The 26335-nt window shown below is 40.5% G+C and overlaps 1 protein-coding gene across 5 annotated transcripts; it reads left to right on the top strand.

The window, feature by feature from the left end:
- Positions 1-3435: 3435 nt before the first annotated feature.
- Positions 3436-24513, top strand: akna (AT-hook transcription factor). 5 transcript variants are annotated; one of them, XM_079364192.1, is made up of 25 exons: positions 3436-3453; positions 4069-4183; positions 10045-10587; positions 11287-12043; positions 12144-12432; positions 13354-13428; positions 14136-14198; positions 15556-15712; positions 15900-16000; positions 16091-16150; positions 16239-16357; positions 16470-16629; positions 17478-17641; positions 18001-18156; positions 18418-18667; positions 18856-18962; positions 19101-19294; positions 19399-19543; positions 19963-20109; positions 20201-20331; positions 20582-20707; positions 20862-20972; positions 21104-21202; positions 21422-21545; positions 24247-24513. In XM_079364192.1, the coding sequence occupies exons 3-25, from the start codon at positions 10269-10271 to the stop codon at positions 24500-24502; spliced, it is 4110 nt and encodes a 1369-aa protein (XP_079220318.1). In that variant the 5' UTR covers positions 3436-3453; positions 4069-4183; positions 10045-10268; the 3' UTR covers positions 24503-24513. The 5 variants fall into 5 exon arrangements, with proteins under 5 accessions (XP_079220318.1, XP_079220319.1, XP_079220320.1 ...); XM_079364193.1 differs by lacking the exon at positions 3436-3453 and adding an exon at positions 3469-3707 and having other exon boundaries at positions 19104-19294; XM_079364194.1 differs by lacking the exon at positions 3436-3453 and adding an exon at positions 3470-3707 and having other exon boundaries at positions 24280-24513.
- Positions 24514-26335: the final 1822 nt, after the last annotated feature.

Here is a 26335-nt window from a genome sequence, read left to right as displayed (position 1 = left end):
ATCATGTCAACAATCTGATAAATGTGAGTTAAATACTTACCTGCCTTTCAGATGTTAGCTTTGTGAACAATTAGTTGCACAGGGGTTAGCGTTCATGTTGCAAGCCAGGTTAGAATCTGACCTCTGCCCTTTGCTGCATGTCACCCCCCACTCTCTCCTCCCAACATGTCCTCTCGTAGGCTGTACTAGCTAATAAAGGCAAAAATGGCTCAACAACAACACATTTTAGAATCAGAATCAGAATTGTTTTTTATTGCCTAGTACATTTACATATACAAGTAATTTGTATTGGTGAATTTTGAACAGGTAGGATGCAGTGGGTTCATGCTCTCTGAAGTTGCAGCCTGATTTTGCAGAAAAGAGTGTCGGTGAATGCAAGGCTGACAGTGTGCACAGACAGAATACCAAATTATTTTTACAGGTAGCTTGATTGCATACAAAGTCAATGAAAAGACTTGATTAGGGAGAAATTTGCTGCAGGCGGCCATGATTCATGAAATGTGTCATGTATCCTGGTGCCTTCATGAACAAAGAAAAGAGGACAAAGGAGAGAGACAGAAGAGCCGAGTTTCTGCTGACTTACAAGATCAGTCAGAAGTTGAACTGACAGGCATGCTGCCACACAAGCTGCTGCTCTGTGTTTCTTTCTAATTTACAAGCTCATCTACAGTGGATGGATTGAATGTATTTGGCGATTAAACAAGCTGTTAGATTTGGTTACACCAGGTAAAACGTGTTTTAATCACAATCTGAGCACATCTTGAACTATTGCTAAAAACAAAACAATAAGCTGAAAGAGGCCAAAAACATTGTAGAGTCGAGGAGGCGGTGATGGTTTTCTTTGTTCTGTTATCTTAAAGAAGAGAAAAAAAAACATGCTTGATTTACTTTTTAGACTTTAAACAGTTACTTAGCACATGGCTAAGTGAGTGAAAAGGCAATAAAACCACTGCCAGTCTGACTTTGGTTTTAAGATTTTCTAAAGGATAACCTGTTCCTGAAAAAACAACAAATTAACAGTTCATGCTCTGCTCTGTCATAAATTCAACAGGGTTTTTATTTTCTGCATTTAAAATGGCAGAGACTTTCATTGACTTTACTGCAGATAAACTTATATTCAGGACATGATAATAATACCAATGCAGATAATGGATAATGCAACAGCTTGACTTAGAATTCAGGAGGCTCCATTGTTTGTGTATCTATGGGTGTGTTTGTGTGTGAGACACCAGGGGCCGTAAGAAGACAGAGGGAAATAGAGCAGACATTCAGGAGAGTGTTAGCTGGAGCGCATCCTCTCAGTGGAATAACTCCCAGTTCAAGAACTCATGCGCAAGGAATCACATCACCACAGACAGAGACGTTTGTTTTTGGAGTTAAATTCTAACCATTACACCTGACACGTCTCCTGAGTGAGAGGAGAGGAGACACAGGGGGAAGAAGAGAAAAAAAAGATTTAATGGTTTTCTATCAAATGATATCCACCGTCACACTGCAGTGCTTTCGTTGGCTAGAAATTCTTTAATGTCTCCTGAAAATCACACAATCCTACCTAACATTTCATGTCATTTAGATTTTTCTGTTCACAGTTCAATAATCTGAAGGCCCTATAAGTAAACCGACACCAAGACAGCCCAACACCAAGACAGCCCATAAAAACATAAAGATGAGATCCATGAAAGCCCTTTTTAGTTAAAGACCTTTATAAAACTTTAAACTAAGTATTTCCACTATATGAAGTGTGGAGATTTAGGAGATGCATTGACCTGACTGAGCTGAAACTCACTTCTTACTTATTTGATCATGATGTTTGCTTATAGGCCTTCATTGATGCCAAAGTTCTCTTAAGCAAGACACTGAACCCCTCCCTGCTGCGGGTTGCTCAGGGGAAATGTGGATAAAGTGAAACATGTCTCACTTAAAATCAAATGTGTAAAAGTTTGAGTAAAGCTCTGTATGTAAAACCCTCATTTATGTATTAAAGATATATAAACTATGATGTAACTGCAGTGCCACCCCTCCTCACCTTATGAATTCTCCATGAGCTAACTCCATGATGACCCCGACATGTCGATGGCAGCTCGGCCTTCTCTTTGACCTGATATTAAAGGTCCATCCAGGAGGAAGGGATGATGGAGGAAAGCCATGGAAGCTGCTGACAGGCTCATTTATCAGACGGACAGACGGAGGGGTTCTGGCCTCGTGTCCAACATGAGACACTACAGCTCTGACATTAACTTGTTGCTCACGCTGTAGTGAAGTATCTCCCCCCTCCTGACCACCCCTTAACTGCTGCTTTCCTCCAAAGGTTAGACTCATAAAGCACCCAGCGACACCTGTTGACTCCATTTATCATGTTTAATTTGTCTCACTGAGTGGGCTTCCTGCTTTTTTAGCTGCTGGAGTTCATGTTGGTGTTCATTCCTCCACCCTGCGATTCTCTTCAGCTCTTTGGCTTTGTTCAGTCAGTCGGTCGTTCGGTCCATCTGTCTTTCTGCCTGCTTCCTGCACATTTTAACAAGCAGTGTTGTACAATGACATGCTCTTTATACAGAAAGTGTGTTTAATTTTTCAATAAATATAACTGCACAAAAGCTAACTCTGTCTTTTCTCATTTTGAATAAATAAATCATGGCATTGAAGAGTTGTTGTAGCTATTTTAGAAAGACAAATGTTGACAGTCAGTTTTACTTTGGCTTTTACTTTTCATGTCTTTTTAAATGAAGCATTTCAAGTTTGTTTTTCATTTATTATAGTTTAGTTCTCATCTTTTTTTCAGTTACTGTGGGCACTGTAATAGTCAGGCATGCTCCACAATTTCATAGATGATAAATATGATCTGTTCTGCACCTATGACTTTTCTTGTTATACTAAAAGCAGTGATCATTCAGGCCTCTGGCAGCAAGCTAATCCAGCCTCCAAACAGACATGCAGACCATGATTCAGGTACCATTAAACTGTGCCTGTGATACATTATTGCAAGATTGTCCTTCGATAAGAGAAGGGAGTTTGATATTAGCTAAACAATCATCCCTCTTTGTGTGTGTCTGTTTCAATCACTTTTTCTGAATTATTTGATAGCCAATCTATTTTAAAGCAGAATAAAAAAAATACATGCAACAAAATGGGCTATTTGAATCATGACAATGATTCAGATAACAATGTGTGAGGAAAAATTATGTAAAAACCAAAAAACCCAAAAAAACAACAACAGAAAAAAAAAACATTGGGAATTTCTGCGTATACAACATATCCGTCCTATGATGGTGGCAGCTTGTTGGATATGTAATGCCTATCTTTTTGATTGTAAAATAATATGGAAAACTTGGGATTTGGTGACCTCCTGTGGCCACTTTCTTGAACTGCAATTCTTCAGACACAGCCTTAAGTAAGTCCCGCCCCTGAGCTGCCTCGTAACCAATCAAGTCTTTGACTTCAACCCACAATACTATAGTATGTCCTGAATTTAGCTGGTCAGGTAACACAGCTCGCTAAAGGACTCAATAAATGAGGTTGATTTACTTTAACTGAGGTTATAAAAGTTCAACGTAAGGGTCAGAGAATCATTTTACAAAGGAAAAATGTGTAGAAGGTTAGTTATAAGACAACAGAAATGCCTGAAATACAAAGCTCAGGACTGAAAGATACCCGTGCAGTTTACTTGAGCTTCGAGTTCTTATCACTCTTCAAGACTGGTAATTAGCCTTGTAAGTATCAGTTACACGAGCTTAAGTCGTGAGAAATTAACTTGGTAAACACCCCCACCTTTAAGATGTCTAACTGTACATTGCTAACCTATATTTTAAAATAAGTTGTGCACGTTTGTTTGCATGTCTAAATCGGCAATGAAGGGTGTTAATGATAGCCAACTTTGTAAAGTGGCACTGACTGTTAGCTACTGTAGCTTCACGTTACAAACAGCTGTCTCATCATAACAGACACAAACATATGCGAGATTGTAGTTATTTGTTTGTGTGTTAGTGTTCAAAGAAACCTCAGGAAGCCGTTTACGGTTTGTTGTGGTGTGTTTGCCATGGTGACGCGGGTGTGGGTCTTCTCTCTTTTAAGTTTTGCGGTTGTCAAGGTAACCGGTCCCTGCGCTGTGTGGCTCTGAGTCCTGCCACTGAAACCTCCATCTGCCTCCTGAACGACTGAATACATCTTTTTTTTGTTATCATTAAAGGTAGGTCTGAAATGTAATAATGTCGACACGAAGTTGCTGCCTTTGTTTTTGTTTTGATTTCTTAACAGATGTGAAAGCATCCTTCTGCTGTGTGTTCGTAGGCCCTCCAGCCGGACTGGTTGGACTTGGTTTACAGTTCTTGTTGCTCTGATGTTGTTGAGCAAGTTTCTCACGAGTTGAAAATGCTAAAGCTTCTCGTTGTTGCAAAGCATGTGGGCTTGTTTTGCAGCACAATCTGTGTATCTACAATCCTCCTTTCTATATTTTTACAGCAACTTAAACTTTCGTTTCATTCGTCACATGGCTGTAAGAGTTAGAGAATATGTAGTCAAAATCACAGGGTCGATCTGCACTGTACTCTCTGATGTAAGAAAACAATGTGTTGATGTGTGTTTACCATCCAATAATATCTGCAGAAAACTAGCTGTTTGGAGCAAAACATTGAACAGCATTTTGTGAACAAGAGGCTGTTGTGGAGTTAACAGTAGTACAGTGATCCAAGTTTATCAGGACAGATTTTAACATCTAGATATTCCTCAAATCTATTCACCCAAACGTAAACTAGTTTTACAAGAAATCATGCCTTACAGGTGTGTGGGTGTACTGATAGGGATGCATTTATTCTCTGCAGGCCGACAAGTTAATTCATATTATTTGTAATAATAATAATAATATAATATTACTGGTATGAAAGTCAGCGTTAGGATGAAAGAGATTCAATAATTAAAAACTGTCAGAGAGCACCTTTTATACACATCAAAGTACGTTTAAATCTAAGTAAAGTTTAAATTAGAGGTCGTACTACTAGCATCTTTGATCAGTCCATTGTTTTGTTGCAAGAAATGTCAACAAATTGTATCCTGAGCCAAGATATATTTTCCAAAGTGCTTTTGTCTGACAAGTGGTCCAAAGATCAAATACATGGAAGTTTCATCGAAAAAAAACAAAGTCTACAGCAGACAATCCCACATCTACTGTTAGAAACTGGAACCTGAGAATGAAACTAACGTGACAAATATGCTGAAACTGTTTATGAGATATTAGTTTTCCTTCTTTAAAGTGATGAAGCAATATGCCCATTATTTCAACATTATGCTTTTATTAAGACTACAGCTTCAATCAGTCCCTGCTCTCACTCGTTCCCTGTACACACTGTTCCCTGCCTCCTCCTCTGTGCTCCTGTTGCTCCTGTAAGCAGATTAGCTGTCATATCTGAGTCACTAGGCTGTCCTCAGCTGCTCACTGTAGCTTTGCTATCCTCTCTGTCAACTCCAGCTCCACTTGTGTTCACTTTAATCAAAATTCAGACCATGTAAGCCTGTGAAGGTTCACCTGCTGTCCTCTTTGGATTGGTCGACTGGTTTAGTGACAGCTTTGGGGATGAGTTTAGAGGTTTGCAGACATTTCCCTCCCTTTATCAGTGTGTCACCTTTCCCCCCACTCGTTCTGTCATACTTTTTCTTCTCTGCTTTCCGTGTCTCTTCTTCCTTCATCCACAAGCCGTCTGTCCATCTCGGGTGCAGTGTTACTTCGTCTGACAGTCAGGTGATTACAGCCGTGCTGTTGTCTTTCCGTCTGTCTGAGGAGCTTAGCTAGCCTCCTGAATGTTCTCTGATCATCATTGTGTGTTTACAATCGCTGAAGCCCCCTGTAAGGGCTTTGGAGGAGCTTAATTCCCCCATCTGGCAGCCCAGATAAGTCTGTAGTTCCCCCCAGAATGATCAGGGAGTACGAGCAGAGTAACAGGTGAGTTATTCTTTGTTTTATACGTAGCATAGCCAAGCTCAGAAGTCCACCTGGAAAATGTGTACATTTAAATTGGTTTGGTTTGTTGCTGCCTGCTCGTCTTCTGCTTGTGCTCTTCATAGAGTGATTATTGTCATTGTGAATACCAATCCCTGACTGTGTATGAGACAGACACAAAGTGTCAGTCAGCATGAAAGAGGTTTGAAGAGGTGAGTAAATAAATCCACCCAGAAGTCCTGTGTTCGAAACCGTACTGAAGTCAGATGAGACTCAACATGCCATCATCTGTTTTAAAATGCTGTGTGTGCATTTTTCAAAGTAGAAATGTGGATACAACATCATGGTTAGAAAAATTCAGTTTTTATTGAATACGTGTTGATTTAATATTGGGACTTCCATCGATCATTTCTTCATAAACACTTGTGATCTGCCTCTTTAATTTGAAAATATCTGTCCCAAACGTTTTACTAAGTCACAGCCAGTATATGAGAACTGAAGAAAGCTGGGTGACCTGAAAGGATCCATGTTAGCATGTAAATGTAACTGAAATATAAAATCCACAGTAATAATTGCATGACATAAAAAATACAATAGTTTATACAGTCGAGAGAGTAAACTCAATACACTCATTTCAATAAGCTTTAGCTAATAGATACATGTAGAAATAAAGGAAAGAATTTCCCACTTCCACATGGGAGTGTAAGTGTTTAATTTCTCTGCATCTTCAAAGTCACTGTCATGTATTTCCTTTGACTCCTGAATGTCATTTAAAATCAGGAATGTTCTCGTCTTCTTTCTGCTCGTCTTGATTCCCTAAGAAGAAGCTGTAAAAGGAGGCTGCAGGGAACAACAACAGACCCATAGTCATAAAGTGGACTCTCGCTGTATAAAGAAAGAAAGATTTTAACCTCCCTCTTTCAACTTGTTTATCCCACACACTGTACTCTCCTTCCTTGTGGCCCGTTTGAAATGCATGGCAGGTTTGCTGTGTTGTCCAGCACACTCTGCTGATTTGTGTATGAAAGGCTTGCAGAGAGGAGACGACCGGGTCTGTCAGTGCCACACACTAAGCCTCATGTTTGTTTCTCATACAATTGAAACGTGTGTGTGTGTGTGTGTGTGTGTGTGTGTGTGTGTGTGTGTGTGTGTGTGTGTGTGTGTGTGTGTGTGTGTGTGTGTGTGTGTGTGTGTGTGTGTGTGTGTGTGTGTGTGTGTGTGTGTGTGTGTGTGTGTGTGTGTGTGTGTGTGTGTGTGTGTGTGTGTGTGTGTGAGAGAGAGTTAGGTTCTCGTGTTGGATAAAAGATCACTGTGATCTTCTTCCATTAATCGGGGTTGTTGACAAAAAGACACACGGAGACCACTTTTCTTAATGAGAACAAAATCAGTGATTGTGTTTTTCTTTCCATGAAGTGTCTTTGAAAAGAATCTTACTCTAAGTGTTTGTGTTTAGTGTTCATGCTGTTTGTTCAGCTGCATGTGATCTAATCTAGTTCACAGTACTCAGCAGTGAGTGAAGCACATGCAGAGCCTCACAGCTGACCCTTGAGGGGTTAACTCTACCATAATAAGTCATTTGTGAAATACAAAGTTTTCACAGCACACACTGGTGCAAAAGTCATTGTCCATGAAGAATGGTCTTTGGTCTCTGAATCCTCCATCAGTCTGGCTGATTTGATCCCTACAGAGATGTAACACCATCACGTGTTACATCTCAGGAGGATTAAAAAAAGACAAATCAAATCCACAAGGTGAAGCTGTCATGTAAAGTTTGGAGATGAACTGAAGACTTTTGATGATGTTTGAGAATTTCATGAAGAAGAAGGTTATGTAGCTTTGATCAATGCATCATATTGATGAGATTCGGTGTTGCATTGACTGTCTTTCTGGCAGCGTAGCTCTAATTTCATTTTGAGACTTGACCGACATGTTTTCTTGTTGCTTTGCTCACTTCAGCTCAGCTCCTGTTGTGTACAGTAGTTGCCATAGCAAGCGCTGCAGCTCTCGCACACTTGGGGGAATATTGTGATTTAATGACCTAGCAGTCTGATCCCAGCTCAGTGGCATCTATGTTGTTACCTTTGTACATGTAGTGCGACATATTCACTCAACGCTTTACAGTGCCACGAGTTCATAGGAATTGTGACCTAAAATAATTCATAATTCTGACATGTTTAATTAACAATCTTGGGCAATCATGCGTCTGGAGATGTAATGACTTAAGGATTGATCTACTGATCCTTTCAGAGTTTCTACATTTGACACAAGGTCACATGACTGCAGAGAAGAAGAAAAGATAACAGGACCAATAAGCTTTTCATGAGTCAATAACCTCATTAGAGCTGAAACGATTCCTCGAATAACTCCAATAATTCGATTACAAAAATTCATCGAGGAATTTTCGCTGCCTCGAGGCTTCGTTAAGTTTTTTTTTTTTTTGCGTCATCAACACTTTGGTATGAGTATAAAACATGTTTAATGTAGCTGCAGCTACCTGCTCCTCTCTCTTACACACAGACACTTCAACACGCACACGCGCGCACACGCGAGCGCGGCGTGCCCCTTTTAACTTTTAGTCAGCACACAGTTGATCCGTGATCCATACGACCGAGTCGGGAACACGTGATCCGGTCAAACCGTCGGCTTTTCTCCGTTCACTCTCTCCGTGTTTGCAGCTAACATAACGATAGCAACGTCCTCTCACAGTCTCTGTCATAGACACGTCTATGGTCTCTGTAGTCTGTGAGCGCGCTGAATGCACGCGCTGCAGGAGCAGACAGAGATACACTTTTAATAATGAACAGGCTGATTATATGAAACAGATGTGTAGGCTACACAAAACACTATTTGCTATTTCAGCTATTAAAACGTGTTTGGCCTGTATTTTTAATTTACTTGCCGCCTTGACCAGTGAATCAAAAGTTTATTTGGGACCCTGTCAGTAATATGGTGAGTGTCAGCAGCTGTGGAGCAGAGGTGGTTGGTTGTAACAAGCAGGCGTTACCATGGTAACTGCAAAGAAGCAGGTTTGTAGGGACGACCCAAGACGAGTTAAACCTTAATTAAGCAAAAGTATGATTTATTCGATTACTCGATTAATCGACGGGATATTCGATAGAATACTCGATTACTAAAATATTCGATAGCTGCAGCTCTAAACCTCATACTTACTATTACTACTACTATGGGCAATAAATGTGATGGATGGACATGAATGCCTCTAAATGAAAATCTGTGTGGAGTGTTTAATCAAGCTCAGTCAATAAAGTGCAGGATGACAGACTACTATGGCTTTGAATCACATGGACGTTTGTTTGACATGATTGTGTTTCTCATGATAGCATTTACTTCTTGTTATTGGCCCTTTGGACTTCACACAGCAGTCATCTGTCCTGTTGAAGAAGAATAACCACACATTAGAACTGATGCCTGCAGGGAAAGTGTTCACAGAGAACTGATGTGTGTGTGTGTGTGTGTGTGTGTGTGTGAGTGAGCAGCGCACACTCAACTGCTGGCGTGCACTCATGACAGACTGTTTATGGGATGTTGAGCCTTTAAGAGTTTGATTATTACTTGTACGTCTCACATACGATACGGACCAAGAGAGCGAGCAGACTTTCACAAATGAACAGCTGGAATCAGTGATGTTGGTTGCTTTTGTATTTCTGCTTTGAAATCGGAGGTGTTGGGTGAGCGAGTTGTGATGTGGTGCAGCCCATGTACAGAGGCTGGAGTCCTCACAGCGGCCGTGGGTTTGAATCCGACCTCAGTCCCTTTGCTGCATGTCCCCACTCTCTCCTCCTAACATGTCCTGTCACTCTTCAGCTGCCCTTTCCAAAACTGGCAAAAAAGGCCAGAACATGTCTGTAAAAAAAGTCATAAATCTTTTTAAATTGATTGTTTTCACTGGTTCAACCATCATCATCATCATCATCATCATCATCTCAGGATATAGTATGAGCACACTCTATGTCTAAGGTTGTTCTATGAAGGTTTACCATAATAAATTGTTTTTCCAAATACTCATTATTGAGCCTTTTCTTTTAAAGCTCATTTCCTCTGGAGCTCTGTGTGTGAGAAAAGACACTACATATCTGATTTTTGTGTTTCATCTCCAGCGTCCAAAGAGATCTCCTGTCCATCAGGACTGAAGTCCCCCTTAGCTCTTCCTCTGGACTGTGACCAGCTCACTGACATGACCTGCACTCTGTAAAAGGCTTCAGTCATGGTTTGCAAAGTGGACCTCACTGCAGAGCCCGAGCTACCAGAAGAGATGCAGAAGGTTCTGGTGCCTGGCTGAGACCGTAGCTGAGGTCAGAGCTAAGACTTAGAGGAGGCCAAAATGGAGACAAGAAAGACCACCACAGCAGGGGTACTCTTCTGGACCCCTGCCCCTGTCCGCACCTCGTCCCCGAGCTCTGTGATATCTGAGGATGAGTGGGAGGAGGACGATGAAGAACAGGCACAGAAAGATGACTTTTTCAGCCAGATGGATGGGAATGGCATTATTGGACTGTCAGAAGCAGTGGAGGGTGATGCTCACTCTGAACCTCGGACACCAGAGGAGGAAGACTTCAGTGAGTACGAGAGGGAGCTGAGGAGCAACCTGAGAGAACTGTCCCACATGGATCCATCAGCAGAGGATGAGATGATGTCACTGTGTGAGTCTTTGGCCCTGTATTTGTCTTATTTAACTGACTGGGTTTAAACCCTGACTGGAGTAGTTAGTGTCAGGTCTCCAGCCTTAAGACCATGCAACATGTTTGACCTCATCAGATATAAATGTATGTATGTATGTAATGTATCACTTTTTGTACAGGTCCAGACAATCACCAGCTCTTACAGTATGTTGTAAGAAGTTAACATGAATTAAAGGATATAATTAATTCCAACAACAACTCAAACTACATAACTACATAGTACAGTTGGCGAAAAGTACAGGCAGAAATCTCAAACTGCCAAGCATGCATTATATAGCTGTAGTTCAAATGTTAAAAAAATTGATTTGTAAAAAAAAAAGTACACAGTGTACCCTGTACATACTGCACACACGCCCTGCTGCAACATGCTTACAGAAATTTAAAATGTAATATTTTATATAATATTTGTCTCTTGTCTTTCATGTTTTTTCCACCAAAAGTCTAATTACCTGTATCTAAACCCTCTGCCTCATTTGAAAGGTTCAAAGCTTCGTTTCAAAGTTCAGTGTAATATTGATAACGTGCTTGAACATCTGTTCACATCAGTACATCCCTCTGATTCATGGCATGCTCCGAAAGATACAGACTGAACAGTTGCCATGAAGTTATCATTCCTGCACTGATCTGTTGTTTTTCCCTCTGTGTCCGTGTCATTGGCAGGTGATGACCTCATGAGTAACTTTAAATCATGTACAGTGAACGAGGAGCGGACGCAGAGGAAAGACTTTCTTCCTGAGGAAGACAAATATTTGGATATGACGGAGGAGGAGCAAGATGGCGAGACAGCAGGGAAGAAAAGTGACATAAAGAGAAAGAACTGTAGAAGAAAGGATAGCTTGACTGAGAGCCATACTTCGAAAAGAGAGATTGTGAAGACCAGCTCTGCACAGTCTAGCAGTGATCACCTGCTAGCCATAAACACCTTTGGAGTGTCAAATCACCACTGCCATCCTGCCTCACCTGTGAACCCACACGGTTACCCTCACCTTCTCCATTTCACTGCTGAGGAAATCACTGCCGCCCCAGGTATCGATGCTGAAACGTTGCCCGAGATGAGCTCCGTAGAAAGTATCCAAGAATCCCCCAGAAGCCACAAAAGCCTTACATCAAGTCCTCGTCCTGAGGAAAAGCTCAGGGCTTCTCCTCAGCCCGCAGCCATGTTTTCTGAAGACATTGTATCACATTTTCACAACAAGGAAACAAACGGGTTTTTAAATGGAACGATAAAGCCAGGTGAGCATCATAAACACCCAACAGCTTCTCAGAGAAAGACAAAGACACACCCTCCTGAAGCTTCACATCCGCAGACTCGTCGCCTCGGCACAGGCGGGGCAGACTCCACAAGGCAGAGCACACGTGACAGAGAAGTGAGCGTGCCCCGATCAAGGAGCGACGCAGCTGAAGTGGGTGAATCCATGTGAGTCATATTCTGTGGTTTTTTATCACCATGTATTTAAGCTTTCTCATTCATCTTGTTACATGATGTCAGTTTATCATTCATGTCATCGTGTCTCCAGGAGAGAGCCTCTGAGATATCGCACGCCTGACTTCTCCAAGGTGGAGCCCAGGGTCCGCTTCCCCAAAGGGGGTTACACGCCCCCCAAGAGCGGACGCTCTGCCAAGAGAGAGTCCCTCGCACCTGAGCCTCCTGTAGTGTTTAAATCCCCTGCTGAAATAGTTAAAGAAGTCTTGCTGAACAGCCCTGATGGATCTCCTGAGCCGTCACAAAGCTGTGCCCCCCTCTCCATTGTGCCTCAGGAGTTCAGAAGCCAGCAGCAGGTCATTAAGCTGTCCGAGCAACTGCAGGTACTGTCGAGAGTGAGAGGACATCTGCACTGTGCTGGCTACATTTATAAACCCAGTGCTTTTGTGATCTGAAAACGAAGGTCCAAAGATGAAATTGATTAATATTTTAAACGCCTCTTGATTTACACATTGATAACGGTAAAGGCTCAACATGGGGTGTAATAGCATTAAATACATTTTACATGTTCTACATGTAACCAAGGTTAAAGTAGTTTTCACATTTTAAGCGTTATATTCAGTGTCCACAGCCGTCTCTGAGGATGAAGATACGCCTGCACACTTGCTCATATACCACAACAAGTTTTAATTCATCACGATCACATCAAAAATGATCGCCTCTTCAAAACCTCAGGCTGATACAAGAATTAACAATTTGTGTGATTCGAGTAAATGTGCAGACACGTGTTCCTCTTCAGCCTGCACCCACTTAATGTGCGTATAACTACCTCCTTTTTCCACGTCTGTCTCTGGACGGTCACTAAAAGAGCAGGCATCAATATACTTTGAGAAATGAAGACACCAACCAGAAAGAGATCCTAAAGATACCAGATCTCCCCCCCCAGCCTAGTGCACTAAGGCAAATACAATACAGACTGTCTGTGCATTATCTAATGATGATGCCAACATTATCAGCATGACAGCAGTCTAATGATAAAGTTTGAAGAGTGAACGACTTGATCATCAGTTCAAAAGTGCCCTAAAGCAGGTTCTGTTAAATCTGACATTTGAAAGCACAGATTCACTTATGTTGATCTAATCAGCTGAATCATTAAAGAGTGACTCGAGGTTGTACTCTGTTTATCTGTGACCTGACAGTAATGCTCCTCTCTCTCTGCCCCCTCATTCATTACTGAACAACCTTGTCTTTTTTTTCTGCACTCTATTTTCTTCCTCTAACTTTCTAATTTCCTCTCGCTGCAGGAGAACTACAACATACTGCTGACTAAGCACGCCGAGGCACAGAACACCATTGATCGGCTTCGTCTGGGAGCCAAGGTAGTTAATCCAGGAATCCGGCTATAATTTATCACTTTTTGATGGTGTGCATTGTTGCAGGGTTTAAAAAAACACCACATATTCCATATAGATGTATGTGCTCCCAGTGTGAGGTCACTGTAACAGGGAAGCTTGGTGAGGAAAAACACATAGTTAGTGTTTTATGTCCGAAGACAGAAAGACAGAGCAGATAAAGTGTTGAGAGCTTTTTTTCAGTCTTTAGTCTAAAGGCACTCAGGTGTCTGTGTTTACCCTGCACTGTACACACCAAAGTTAATCAGAACTGTGAGAGTAGCTGTGAAAACTCTCCATGTGGTCAGTGATATTTCAGGATTCAATACATTAACTTTCTGTACTGCTGAGGAGCTCTGAAGAGGAATTATTATAGAACTTAAGATACCACAGTTACTGTCTCTGATTTATTGTGATAATATGGTTCTAGTTGTGTTCCTTATGTGTAGTCATCACAATGCCTTCATCGAGTAGAGGAGTAAAGTGCAGTTACATGGTTTGAAGGAGATCCTCACAAATCAGATGATCGTGGTATTTAGTTTCTGTTAATATGGAAGCTGTGCAGTGGCTCACTGAGCAACAATCATATAATGATGAGAATGTAATCCAGAGAAGAATGCACATTTAAAAATGGAAGTACAGATTATAGAGCAACAGTGACATGTTTCTTCACTCCTTGAACTGTATTCCTTCAGGACAGACCGACAAACATCAATCACAGCAGGCCCAGACATTGTGAGCACATCACAGACAGAGCAGTGAGTAAAGAGAGCAGTAATGAGGAATCTCAGAAAAGAGGGAAATCACTGAAGGAGGAGAGCAGAAAGACTTTTGGAGAGTAGTGAAGAAGCTCCATTAAAGAATTATGGCGGCTATTGCTTTTTTTTGTCCGAGGCGAGCTTCAGTCCCAATCACACAATCAGCACCAATTAAAATCAGCTTACCGAGCCCCCTGCCTCTCCTCCATCTCCTTCAGCACTGAACCATCTGTCTCCACCTCCCTCTTCACCTCCCTCTCATCATGACTTCAACAGTCATGATGAGAGGAGGAGCCTTACACTCAGATACAGTGTTCACATTCATTACAGGAGGAAATGTTGTTTGATGCAGGAAATAATCGTCCTCATTGAAATAAAGGAGAGATATGTATTGTTAATCACAAACAAAGAAAAAGTTGATTTTAAAAATGTTTTTTTATTTTAATTTGAATCAAAAGAAATTGCGTGTGTGTATTTTAAAGGCACTGCTGAGGTCATTTTAAGGTCATTGTGATTTACTACTTGCACAGCCCGTGTAGGAGGAGCGTCCTTATATCAGCCTTTTCATTAACTTGACATGCATGTTAACAGGGAGGGAGGGGGCACCCAGTGTACCCAGTCTATGAGCCTTTTTGTCCTTTGACTAAAAGAATCTGATGTTGTGGCTTCACTGACACAAAGCGTGAGGGGGGCAGAAAGAATCATCCTTCTTTCCAACACTAGGGGGAGTTGTTGGCTCTCCGTATGTTAATAAGAACATGCGTTTGTTTCCTGTCCTCCTCCTTTCAGTGTTGTGATCAATTCATGATGTGATCATAAAATCTTCTTATCAACATTAATTAAATCTGTGGAATACAATTGTTTTTATAGATAAACATAAAATAAATTAGTAATTTGATCTTTCTTTGTAAGACCTGTTTCTCTGCCTTAACACTTACGTGTATTCATCGCTCCTGGACAGGTGTCTATTTATTTTTTTCTTAATTTTGAGCCACAACCTATTTCAACACTATTAAGGGCCTCTTGTTGAGACCTGTCTTTATTTGTCAAAACATGCAGCCACAGCAGGTCGTGAAAGAGACCTCAGATGGGCTTCTATTCAATTTATTTTCAGTATATTCAACAACAGTCCCAATGATCCAGTTATAAAACCAGAGATCTAAAATAAATCAAGTCTTTGACTCAACTGTGACGGTGCTTGAAGTCTAAGATTTCCATATTCTGTGCACGTCAGACTGAAATATCAGCAGACTTAAAGATGTGGAAGTTGTAGTTTTAGCAGGTGAGCCAATGATAATTGGAGATATGGATCACTGTTATTATTCATGTCTGTTCTTATTTACCGTTCCTCCACCAGGTGAATCTGTACTCAGACCCTCCAAAGCCCGGCCACTTGGTCCAGTCAGGACTAAACCGGGAGGCCTCAAAGGTCATGACGCTGGATTTTCCTCAGGCTCAAAGGGCAGAGATCAACTCAGCCTCGCTTCATCCAAACAGACCGAACACTCAGCGAAGTAAATTCATCCTTTTTTCTCTTTGCTTTCTGATTAACATTTTATGATTTAAATCAATGAGGTCTCAGCCATCTAAGTTTGGTTGCTCTCTTTATTTATGGCTTTCAAAAAACAAACCTCCAAACATTTGACTGCTTTGGATCTATCTGTATCATCTGTGTTTATTCTTCTTTCCTCTGCACTGCAGGAAGTCCATCAGCCTGTTCTTCCACAAGCAGCCCGGGCTCTGAGCTGGGACAGCAGCTGGCCAGTATTCTCTACAGTCAGGCAGAAAAATTCCTCCAGCAGGTAGTCAACAAATTGAAACTCAAAAAAAGAGAGTCCTACACATCGTGACATCAGAAAGGATATAATGTTATGAAATTGATGTTTTTCCAGCTGCACACTTTTGAAGATCTCCTCAAAACCAAACAACTCAAACCTGTTGAACAGATGGAGGTCAGAATAACAACTTCATGTGTGTGTCAACTTCAAAGTTGAACTGGTTTCCTCATATCGAGAATGAAGTTATTATCTTTTTGTTTAGGGTGTGTCGCAGCTCGCTGAGGGGCTCGACTCTTTAGAAAGGGGCTACCTGATGGCGAGGGATGAGCACAAACTCCTGCTGCAGCAGGGCGCAGAAATCGGCTTCTTTGACCCTGAACGGTAATTCTTATAAACAAAAAAATAATCATTTTATTATATTCTATATTTGGTTCTTATGTGCACTAATGTTGTTCTTCTTTTGTTATTCTTCCTGTGTGCACATGTGTATCAGAGAGCTGGAGGGGCTGATCTTTCAGTGTGGGCTCAGTATGGAAGAGTTAAAGGAGCAGGTGTCAGAGGTACAGCCCACGTGTGAGGCTCCTCCCACTCCACCACCTGACCTCATCCCTTCTGTCCCCTCTGAGAGAGGAGAAACCCCGACTCAGCCAAAGGTACAACTATCCAAATGACATCCACATTTATTGCACTCTGTTGTCAAGCTGCAGTGTGAAAGTGCACTGATACATGTATCACCCCTTTAAGCTGTGAAGGGAGATCATGCTTATTGTGAACCATGTAGCGCCCTCTGCTGGTCAAAGAGAATTTTTACTGTAATATATCGAAGCTCAAATTAAATGTTCTTTGACTGGTGAATAAATCGAGTAATATCTGTGTGTACAGAAGATAAAATTAGCCGATGCTTAAAGTAATGGTAATGGACTTGAGCTTGTATAGCGCTTTTCATGTCACACCGACCCCTTCACTCCCATTCACACACTGATGGCTGGTTGCTATGTATATGACCCATTAGAATTAACTAATTGCATTCATACACCCCTGACGCAGCAGGGGGAGCAATTCAGGGTTAAGTGTCTTGCCCAAGGACACATCACGTGGACATGTTGCTCGCAGGAGCTGGGCATCGATGAGACGATGACTCTACCAACTGAGCCACAGCCGTCCCTTTGTCACTGATATAAGCTGTTATTATCAGCTGGCTGACTGTACTGTAAACTGTCAGCATGTCCCTGCAGAGAGACAGAATAATGACAGTGAGATGTAAACTGAAAACATAAAGCTATATTCAACCACTGACAATCACCTAAAATCCCAAATTCTCATTGGTTCCAGGTTTTAAAATGTAAATACTTAAATCTTTTCTCTGTTTTATCAACTATGTTAAAGAGGTTTTAGGATGTGGTTTGCAAGAAACGACTCATATGAAGCTGTCTCTATTAAAATATAACAGGAAATAAAAAGAGCTCTATGAGATATAAAGCTCTAACTCCTCTCCTTCCAGACTCTTCATGGACCTTCACTGGTTGATCCAGGAGATGCAGTGACGCTTGAAGAGTGCTCAGCCAGTGAAGACAGCAGAGAAGAAACTCTGACATCTATCTACCTCAGACCTTTGGACAGCATTCAAAGATGTGCTGAACAAGACTTAGTCAAACCAGTGGATCAGTGAGTGCTCATGTTTGTTTTTTGGATTGTTTCTCTGACTGTCAGAAGAACTGTATTAGTGTCACCAGATACTCTGAGTTAGAGTTTTTTTTCACTGTCTGCAGCCTCCTTTTGTATCATTCAATCCTGAATAGTAAGTCAAGTTTGTTAAGTAAGGTCCTTTACCTGCTTTTTGTAAACATAACAATGAGCATGGTCTTGTTACCTGCTCTTTCGTTAATGTTAACAGACAAACAGTAAGGTCCTTTACCTGCTTTTGTAAAGTGTCTCGAGATAACACCTTTTATGAATTGACGCTATACAAATAAAGATTGATTGATTAAATAAATAAAGATTGAATAGTTCTTCCTTCTGATCAGCGACCAAAGCTTCGAGGAGTTTCCAAAACGTAGAGATCATGGCCAGAAAGACCGCACATCTCTTTCTGCTGCTGGAAGAACCAATACACAGCCTGTGGATCAGGAAAAGAGGACACAGAATGCCGGGGCAGGAAAAAGGGAGAGTCTTCAACAGAGGTAAGTTTCCACTGAAGCAGACGAGACGAGATGTTAGTTTAACTCTCAACACAGAAATATTTACACTTTTACTCATCAGCTCTGAGTGCATCTTCTTTTTAAATATACCTGTCATTATTTTACGAGATTGCGAAGTTGTTCTAATATATTTAAATGAAAGAAACAAACACACCTGTCTTTAAAAAACTCATGCAAGTACAAAGATGTGTTGACCTGGAAGCTTATCTCGCTGGGATAAATTATCTGCACTTCTGTTGATAGGCAATCAACCCACCGGGACTCACCTCCTATTTGCAGTAGAAAACAGCTGACCAGTAGGCCCAGTCCTCATTCAGACAGGCTGTCCAGTCAGTCCATTAGTCCTCCTGCTCCTTCTCCTTCTCCCAGTAGCAGAAGAAGTGTTGAGATGGAAAAGTCCCAAAGCAGCAGTCTGAGCAGTCTGGGAGAAATGACTGCGTTGGAAAGGAGGAACACAAAACTCCAAACGGGGATCAGCAGAGTTTTTTCTCAGGTCAGTTGTTCTTTGAGACCTTCTTAATGTATTTGACAAATGAATCAAGACCATTGTCAGCTGTTGCTGCATGAACGCCAATGACTGTTTTATTGAGAACCTAAGTTCCCTTCACATGACTCTGACAAATACAACAAAAACAGACAGACATGTATAATCTCATAGTTTTATTGTGCTGTGTTGACCAGGATGGGATTATCTCTCCCGAGATGGACAGTGGGTTTGTTGGATCTGAGAGCAGCCGTCTGACACCTGCTGCAGCTCCCAGTCCTCTCCACCAGAGGGCAGCAGAGAGGTGAGGAAGTTTAAAACTGCTTCAGTGCCTCTACACAATGTTACTGCATCATAAATTCACTCTCATGTGCAACCTCCCCCCCCCACCTCACTTTATGGCTGATCCTGTCTTTTGTGTGTTCTGTCCTCCCTGGTGCAGCAGTGTCTTAGTGCGTCTAGAGGGGAACCAAGGAGAACCTCAGACAGGCCCAGTGTCAGCACACAGTCACACAGCTGTGGAGCACAGAAGGAGCTCCCAGCTCAGCAATCACCAACCAAAAAGAAGCAGACAGGGGCAGAGAAGACGCATGTTCTCCTGCTCTCCACAGCGCCGCAGAGCTGACAGTGAGACCAGTGAGTTTGGGCTGGAGAGTTACAGCAGCGTCTCCACGTCAGTGCTCAGACCTTACCATGTCCATTAATGTGTGCTTTGTTTCTGTTGTCCTCTGTCCCTAAAGCTACGTCTGAAGACAAACACAATGACCGGTACACAGAATATATCAACTCGCTCCACAGCTCCAGCTCAAGTTCCTCCCCCTCTGCACACTATCGCCATAGAGACTCTGTTGGAGCACATAGCTCCAGTCAGGTGGTGAATCGCAAGTGAGTGTGTGCAGCAGCTGTGATAGGTGTGCAAATAATGCCAGGTTTACATTTCCCTGCAGAGACTTTTAACCAAGAAGATTACTTTACAGCATCGAACACGCATCAGTGTTACAATGATCATCTTCTGTGAATTTTATTGCAGAACTGGCTGCAAATGAATGTGATTTCAAATTAGGAGGTATAGTCTTCTGCTTGGTGTGGTGTGGCATGATTTTTTTGTGTTACGTTTTTCTTTGGCACCTTCAAGGATTTGTTCAAATTCACTTTGGAACTTGAATATTTTCCCACTTCAGTGTTCACTTATACTGGACTTGACTTTGTGTGTTAGTAAAAAAACTGAAATGTAAATCTTACTTTTAATGTAAGTTATTTAATTGTATTTCTTCATGTTTGCTCTTGTATGTTTTGTATTTAAGTGCTGCCATCCAGGATCTTCAGGAGCAGGTGAGCAGACTGAAGGAGAAACTAGACAGCTGTTGGAAAAATCCAAGGCCTCAGAGTTCTGTGAGAGCAGCTCTATTAACACAGCAGAACTACAGGCACACCTCCACATCTCCCACCAGGTTGGTTTTTATCTTCCAATTAGTTATCTGCTTTCTGTCTTTGCTTGCATTTCTGTTCCTGTGGATTTATATTTGACCTCCCATTGCTAAGGTCTGCTGAGAGTTGGAGTGACGTTAGCAGAGGTAGAAGAGACAGGCATGCAGCTGAGGAGTCGACAATGAGACGCACAGCAGAGACGAGAGCGACCTCGAGACACAAACAGAAAACTCAACCTGATAACTGTAGGTAGATCTTACTCTTCTTTATTAGCTCAGTTGTTTTATTGGGACACTTTATGATATGCTCCAAGTTTGGACTCTATCATCTTATAACTGGTTGAATATTCATTGCACAATTTAAAACATGTAGAAAATGCACATGTAAATGCAAAATAAACTCATGCATCTTTACTTTCACTTAAAGGAAAACATGCAACCACATTCATCTTATGAAAGCAAAAACAGAGAGAAATATAGCATTTATTTTTTTCAGTGACAGGTGCAGATCTGTCCACACCCGAACCTCCACCTCAGGTGTCCAGATCAACTCAAACATCTGCTGCAGCACAAGACAGACATTGTTTGCGTACGAATCAAGTCCACAGCACAGCACAGACCAGTAAGAACTTGCAGCTCTACACTGCCGACACACAAATATGAAACTCCATGTGAATTTAAGCTAAATGTATCCATGGAAACACAGTCTAACCCTAACCCTAAACAAAAAAAAGAAGTGTTACTGCCACTGACGAGTGTGTTTGGGTTTGTTGCAGGGCAGCACCCTCGTGTGTCGGAGACAGCAGATGAACCTGACAGCAGAAGTCATCAAGCTCCTCTTTGTCCGCAGTGTTTGTCACATTGCCAGGGGCAACCTGCAAGTAAGGGTAAGGGGGTCTTCCATCTTTTGTTTGTTCTTACTTAACTTTGGTTGCTTTCAACCGACACGACTAAACATGTAAATCCATCGTTGCTTCTAATCAATTTTCTTTTTTATATTCATTGTTTATTTTTTCAGACAAACCAGCTGTTCGCATCAGAGAGCTGCCCCCCTCCTCTCACTGTCACCACTGTCTTCTCTGTGGATGCCCTGAAGTGAACAGAAGAGCTGAACCAGGTTAGACAGTTTCTACTCACACAAACACTGAACACAGTTTACTTCAGTTACTCCAGGCCTTTTCTTGGTAAGATAAGATTGATACTGTAATTCATAACTTAGTCAAATTTGAGACTTTGTTTTTAAGCATCAGCAGCAGTAACAGTGCTCTGAATATTAATAGGTTCAGTCTGAAGAATGAAATACATGTAATTATCTGAGCTTCTCTGTTGTTCGCAGACTGTCACAGAGTGTCATACTACAGCAAACCAGCCCAATCCCAACCTGCAGGTCTGAGCAGCAACTACTTTACAGCGTCACCTGCACCGCTGCACTGCATGCCAGTATGTCCTCCACCACTCCTGTAAGTGACATGCCCTCACACCACACACGCACATGTGTGTGTGTGTGTGTGTGTGTGTGTGTGTGTGTGTGTGTATATTCATGTACAGACGAATATATATTTTTATATACATGTGTGTATATGTGTGTGTATATATGCATGCATATATACACACATATACCGTAAATTCCGGACTATAAGCCGCTACTTTTTTCTCACACTTCGAGCACTGCGGCTTTTACTCCGGTGCGGCTAATGCATGGATTTTTTATGGGGGACAATGAGCTTCTGCCGCAAAAACATTTGACTTCGTCACGTCGGATCTTAATATCAGTCATTTTGCGCTTCATGCACGCACCCTCATGATGGAAAACACACGGAGAAATACATATGATGCAGCTTTCAAGTTAAAGGCGATCGACCTGGCTGTCAAAGAAGCTAACAGAGCTGCTGCACGTTAAGATGACACTGACAGCGACAACAGAGACTGAGGAAGTGAGTAATGAAGTCATTCTGAGGCAGTGAATGGATGGACTTTTTCTTGTGAAATATATTACGGTCATCTTTTTCATCAGCCGTGTTACAGACACCGTCGGCTAGGCTTCGTATTGTAACGGTTCATGTTGTAAAGTCAGTAGTTGATAATGTGTTCATAATTCCGATTATGTGGAGAGTCAGTGAATGCACCAGCGAGAACGTGTTGAGTGGCTGTATGAGAGAACGCTGGGGGAGAGAGTTGGATTGTTACGGCAAGTTATGTGTTGCTCTCTGCTGTAAACGGCGTGGTCACGGCCGACAGTGATCGCGTTATTAAAAGTTATTATTTGAACGCTCTCGTCGTCCTTTAACGTCCGTACGGACGCTACAGTATTTGCGGATGTTACCGGTAGCCTACGTCTGTGTAAATAGCTCTTGTTATAGCGTGGACACCTGCGGCTTATAATCAAGTGCGGCTTATATATGTACAAATACATTTATTTACTTATTTTTAGCCGGTGCGGCTTATATCCAGGTGCGCTCAATAGTACGGAATTTACGGTATATGGATGTATTATTTATTATGAGAAGTGAAAACAAGTACAATGACAGAGATTCATACTGCATTTATTTGTTTATATACACGTGTATATACACACATACATATACACGTACATGTATTGTGTATATATACATGTATATATGTATATACATTAATATATACATATGTATATATACACACGTGTGTGTGTGTGTGTGTGTGTGTGTGTGTATATACACACACACACACACATATATACACACATATACATATGTATGCATATATGTATATACATATATACATGCACATATGTATATATACATACATATACACTGTATGTATACATATGTATAAATATACATACAACACACACAATGACACACTTTTATACTGCATTTGTGTGTATATACACATCTATGTATATATGTGCATGTGTTTATATATACACGTGTGTGTGTGTATATATATATATATATATATGTATACACACATATATATGTGTGTATACACATATATACACATATACATGTGTATATATACATGTGTATATATACACATGTATATATACACGTGTATGTATATATACATATATATATGCACATATACATTCATATATACGTATGTATTATGAGAAGTGAAAACAAATATCGTGACACACTTTTCATGTATATATACATATATGTACATACATGTGTATATATACACATGTATATACACGTGTGTATATATACATATGTGTATGTATATATACATATACACATAAATACAACACACACATAATGACACTTTCATACTGTATTTACGTGTGTATCTATACACACATGTATAGATACACACACGTATATATGTATACATTTATGTATATATACATACACATATGTATATATACACACGTGTACATTATGTAAATATTTATATATAAATATATGTATTATGAGAAGTGAAAACAAGTATAATGACGCTTTCATACTGCATTCATGTGTATATATACATACATGTATATATGTATACATGTATATATGCATGTATGTATACATACATGTGTATATACATTCATATATGTATATATTTATGTATATATATATATACATGCATATATGTATACACGCACATGTATACATATACATATGTACATACATACAACACACAGGCTCATACTCGACATTATGAAAAGTATAATTAATTTATAGATGTGTGTGTGTATATATGTTTATATACGTGTGTATATATACATACACGTTTGTGTGTATACACACACACACACACACATGTATATATACATACATACATATGTATAAATATGTATATGTACATACATACAACACACACACACACACAGGCTCATGGTTGACATTATGAGAAGTAAAAACAAGTATAATGACACACTTTCATACTGCATTAAACACATAGTTTGTCAATAGGTTTTTGCATGATATTGATTACTGCAATAGGCTTTGAGTCATATTACTTTTGGCGAGGTGCAGTTCTATTGACATTCTAAATTTTATCAGCTTGCATATTGTCCAATATGAACAGTGAAGTCACTTGTTTCTTTAACACCAGAGTGCAGAACAAGAAAGTTCAGTCAATAACAGATGAAGCTGACTGATAACTTTGCACTAACAGAACATGTTTGTCAGCCATGTTGCAAACTAGCTTTACAATAGGTTCATTTTTTCGTTATTTACTTTCCTCTTGTTTCAGGTTTTTCTCTCTGCCCCCCTACGTGTCTCCTAGAAACAACAGCGGCACATCCTCAAGGGTCAGAGGACGGAGGGAGGGGAGGACGAGGACCAGACGCTCCCTGTCTGCTGACCGTCAGCTCTGTGTGGATGACTCTATGAACAGAGCCATCAGAGCAGCCCGGCACATGAAGCACACCTCCGGACACATGGCTCGCTCGCTGGCTTCAGGACTGCACTACCACGAGCTGCTCACTGCTTCCTGCAGCAGCTACTAGACTGAAGTCAGATCACTGCAGTCTGAGAGACATAAACTCAACACCAGTCCACCTCAGCCAGTCAATCACCTGGAGATGAATAATAAAATCTATAATACTATTTACTTTTTCTTTTTTCTGCATCAACTGTTTAAAACCTGTTTTTATATTTTTTTTATTTTACACATCAAGTCTCAGGTAGCTCTACGTCTACGTTTCTTCAGCAGTTAAATATTATTTCGACAGATGTGCTCGCAAAAAATTAATGTGCAACTGATGTAGCTCAGTTTGATGAAGATTCTGTGAATCGTAATGATTTTCAAACTGACTTGTAAAAGATGAGGTTATCTGTGATTGGACAACTGTTACATCAGTCACTACTCTGTTATTTTGAGCTATTTGTTGTCCACATGTCAGTGTTTTTAATACAATTGTGTTGTACAATGCATTATAGAGGGCCTGTAAACTGTGTCGTAACTATAGTTGCTGTATAGTGTGCTGCCTGTGTTCATACAGGACACCACCTCGGATCTCTTTTACAAATTGTGCTTTCTAATAATAATAATAATGACACAGGATACTGGATATCCTCAGAATGAGTCAGCTTTTGTTGTTTTTTTATATATGTTTTTGTCCAGTACCATTTTTATTCACAAGTGTCAGAATGTGAGCTATAAAAGGAGATCCATTGTAGGTGACAAGCTTTTTATAAAGCAAAGTTTTAGAACAAGACTATTTTTGTAGAAGTTGTAATCTAATTATAATTAGGCTCTTAAAAAATTAACATGGGACTGTGGATGTTCTTAGTGATTTATTATCTTTTTTTTTTTACTGTTGTATCCTTTATTAAATATGGGAAATGAATATTTGTGTCCTTTTTATTTTAAATCTATTTCAATCATGATGGTATTCAAAGAAAAGTTGAGACTTACTTTAATGGAAGCCAATTTATTAGACAGCCGTAGTACATATGAGGTACACATGGAAGTACTGTTTGTGCTTCAACACTCGCAAACATACAATCCCGATTAGTTCAACAGATTCAGGACAGACTCATGTATCTTTATTATTTCTTCTCTCATAAATAATTTAGACTTTTTGAATAAAACTGTCTATTTGAGTAAACCCTATACAACAGCAAATTATAAAAGAAAACAAACACAAAGTCAAGCGTTTGCATCACAGAAAACGCATTATAGTGCAATATACAACTTGTTTGGCCAGGAATAAAAGGGAGGAGGAGGAAAAAAAGTCAAGGGTTAGTGTATTTCTTTTTTTTTTTTGCAAAGCCATTCAGCATCAGAGGGTTTTACATTTCACCAGAGGAGGAAACAGACGAAGAAAAGAGATGGTTCTTTTTTCCCAGTTGACGACTAACAGCTAGAGCTAAACATCACAAACACGGAGGCTTCACATTGGCATTTTTAAAGGAAAAGTATCACTACTTCACAGTTAGAAATATCACCAGTCAACAGTGAGACGCTAAAACAGCAACATATGGCATATACACAACACTACTCAGTGCATGGCCCGATTAAACACCGTTACTAACCAAAGATAAGACTTAGTCTGACACAATACTGAAATACAACTGGCCCTGTAGGATTATTCATAAATATCAGCAAGCAACGGCCTCTTTGACATTAAAACGTGAAGTCTGTCCAGAGAAAGGAAAATGTTGTGGTAAGTAAATACTTTACAGTTTCAACAGGCGGCAGGATGGGGGATGATTCTGGCTTTTATACAGAGCGTTTCCTTTCTCTAACATCTGCTCCATCAAGTGCTGACAAAATACTTGACTGAAAAAGTCTGTTTTGAGTATCAAATATTGGAATCAAATGCATATTTCATAAC

Source organism: Symphodus melops, assembly GCF_947650265.1.
Source record: "Symphodus melops genome assembly, chromosome: 16".
NCBI lineage: Eukaryota > Metazoa > Chordata > Actinopteri > Labriformes > Labridae > Symphodus > Symphodus melops.
The sequence above is the reverse complement of the archived record's forward strand: the minus strand, read 5'-3'. Positions and strand labels throughout refer to the sequence as shown.